Raw genomic sequence first — 3,203 nt, forward strand, 5'->3', positions numbered from 1 at the left:
ATAAAATACGCAATTACGCATAGTGCGAAGCGTAGTGTATGCGGATGCTTATGCCCGTATGTGGAAAATGTTATGCATTAATTCCTCTTTAATTGCTTATACCGGGAACTCTTCTATGTGTACATTCCCCTTTCCAATGCATAAATTTGTAAGCATACAAAATTAGACGCCAATAACGCCAACGCATTAGTAGTTCACTATGCAATACACTTGTTAACTACGCATAGTGGGCGTAAGCTACGCATAGCGGTACTTGCTACATGTAAATCTGTAAGCGTAGTTTTGAAACTGCACCTACGAACTACGATGCGTAGATGCGAACTTCGATGCGTAAATTTGCACTGGCGTAGTTTCTGCTCCTTCCTGATGAAAAGATATTTTAAACACAAAATGATTGACCTATCAATATGTAGGCATGGTACCGTATGTTGAGTTTTTATATATTAAGTGACTTTGATTTTGCTAGGTGCAGTGCCCAACTATTGCAGTCTATCATTTTAATTCTATCTCAGCTTTCTGCAGCCATATTTGTAGAAAATATTTTTCATTTGTTTTAATAAACTGTATATATAAATTAATTAATCGATGATGCCTTACCCAACAAGCGTGGTTAAATCATGTACAATCCAAATGTTTTATTGTATCTGTTCTCAGTATCAATGAAGTGCAAAATGTGTTCAGAATTTTTTTGACAACTTTTGTTAAGTCTTCATTTCTTAGGCTGTATATTACTGGATTCAGCAGTGGGGTGGCTACAGTGTATAGTAAGGACAAAAATTTAGAGATTTTCTGGGACTTTCCTGTACGAGGTATTAAATAAACGCAAACTAAAGTACCATAATACATGCAAACCACAGTCAGGTGAGCACTGCATGTTGAGAAAACCTTCTTTCTTCCAGAGATTGTTGGGATTTTTAAGATAGTGATAATAATATAAACATAGGAGACAAGAATAATGATGAATGGAATGACAACAAATACAGTACTCAATAATGTAACTTCTAACTGAACAATGGTGGTATCGGAGCAGGAGAGTGCCAGAATTGGCTCAAGATCACAGAAGAAGTGGTCAATAATATTGGGTCCACAAAATTGTAATTGTGATATGGTTAAAGTGTGAATAAGCACTATTGAAATACTGAAAGTCCAACACATGGTAACCATCATCCAACAAAAATGGTGACTCATCAACACTACATAATGAAGGGGCTTACAAACTGCCAAGTATCTGTCATAGCACATCACAGTCAGAAGAAGACATTCGAGGGTTTCTGAGACATCAAAGAAATAAAACTGGGCAATGCAGTCAGAAAAGGATATCACAACCTCTTTTGCTAAGAGAGTGCGAAGGATGTTTGAAAGTATATCTGTTACTAGTAAGATATCGGAGCCAGATAGCTGGCAGAGAAAAAAGTACATGGGGAAATGGAGGGATTTGCTGTAGGCCACAAGTATTATAATTAAGAGATTCCCACATATTGCTACAAAATAAATCGAAAGGAAAAGGAAAAAGATCAAAACTCTTTTATTTTCAGGCGTTTGAAATCCTAAGAGGTGGATTTCAGAAATTCTTGTAATATTTTTGTTATTCATAATCTGAAGACAAAACAATAAAAAACTTTAAAATAGCTGTGCAAATGTCATACAACTCAGACTGAAATTGACTAAATAATATAGCAATATAGAGAAAGGGCAAGTTTCAGGGGCATAACTATCATGCATGCCCCCCCCCCAAAAAAAAAGATTGCATGGGTTCTCCTAGGTCCTTAGCCCCCCCCCCCCCAAAAAAAGGTGCCAGTGAACAAACACCCCCCCCCCCCCGCCCTCACCCATGCAGAGTAGCACATGTAATATTTCCTGCTTTCAGTGCTGTGGCTCTCCTCCATGCATCACGGCACGCTTTCTCTGCTGCCATTGGCCAGCTCTCCATCACATGACCAATGCGAGTAATGTAGGGAAGCAGAGTGTGTAGCTGCTGTGATGCATGGAGTTCCTGAAATAAAGTTGATATGATGCTCCCTGTGCTACTCTGTATGAAGATCATGGGAGGAGGAGGTGCTCCAAAGCCCCTGGACCTCCCTGCAATTGCAGAAGTTGCAGGGGTTAATGTTACACCCATGGCACATTTTACTAAAGGAAGTCAGAAAAAGGAAAGTGTAAAAAGCAAAAATGGGAAGAAAAGTAAAAAAAAAAAAGTAAAAAGTAGAAAAAGGGTGTAAAAAAAAGAGTGAAGTACAGTAATAATTACAAGAACGAAGAAGTGAGGGAGCAGGGACTATGAGAGACAATGGGCAAAACAAGAAGGAAGGGGCTTATAATGGATAGAGACAGACAAAAAAGTGAAAGAGTACAAATAAAAAGAGGTATAACAAGAATTATTGAGGGTTGGTAAAATATAAGGAAAAATAAGTGAAGGAAATGAGAGGGTAAAGAATATAATGAGAGGAAGAGAGAGAGAGAGATAAAAGCATGAAAAAGTATTAAAAAAAAGAAAATAAGGTCACAAAAGTTTACAAGTTACATAAAATGACAAATATATAAAAAAATGGAACGAGCATGAGATGATGAGAAAACAATATACAGATAGTAGTGGTCATCAGACGTGAAAGATAGTCAGTAAGAAGAAAAAGAAAACAAGTTAAGAAAAATATTGTAAGAAATGCAATAGAAGTAAAAAAAAAAAAAAAAAAAAAAAGGAAGGAAGAATGGAGACAGAAAACAAATTCCATAAGAAAGGGTAAGAGGGGAAGCAAGTCCCTTGTAGAAGAAAAGAGTGAAATTTAAAACAGGATAAGAGTAGAGATGCTCATTCAGATTCCACATTTCCGATTGGAAATTGGCAATTCTGATCTGAAATCGGAATTCTGCGGAAATCCAATTTACCACAACTCTGTACTTTTCGCCCAATCGCAGAACTTGGATGCATTGGACCAATCAGAGGACGCAGTCATTTTAGACCAATCACAAGACAGATTTTCAGTTTTTCCGATTTCCAATTTTCAACATTTTTGTTGGCATTTTTTTTTTGCATTTTCTGATGCAAAAAAAAAGCAATAAAAAAAAATTGCAAATCAAAAATTGGAAATACAGAAAATCAGGACGATTGAAAACCGGAAAAAAAACCCAGAAAATTGGAAATTAGCATTGGCAGAAATCAGAGTTTACACAGAATTGGATGTGGGCATTTCTGACCATCCCTAGAT

At 36.7% G+C, this 3,203-nt stretch overlaps 1 protein-coding gene across 1 annotated transcript; it reads right to left on the bottom strand.

Moving 5' to 3' along the window:
• Positions 1 to 615: 615 nt before the first annotated feature.
• On the bottom strand, positions 616 to 1,593 carry LOC137561944 (olfactory receptor 1M1-like). Its single transcript, XM_068273290.1, has one exon. It carries the CDS (start codon positions 1,591 to 1,593, stop codon positions 616 to 618), a length of 978 nt encoding a protein of 325 aa, XP_068129391.1.
• Positions 1,594 to 3,203: the final 1,610 nt, after the last annotated feature.

Source organism: Hyperolius riggenbachi, chromosome 3, assembly GCF_040937935.1.
Source record: "Hyperolius riggenbachi isolate aHypRig1 chromosome 3, aHypRig1.pri, whole genome shotgun sequence".
NCBI classification, from domain to species: Eukaryota; Metazoa; Chordata; class Amphibia; order Anura; family Hyperoliidae; genus Hyperolius; species Hyperolius riggenbachi.

Excerpts from the sequence above, each read along its gene's own strand:
- LOC137561944 (XM_068273290.1), bottom strand. The coding sequence starts at position 1,593 with ATGAATAACAAAAATATTACAAGAATTTCTGAAATCCACCTCTTAGGA.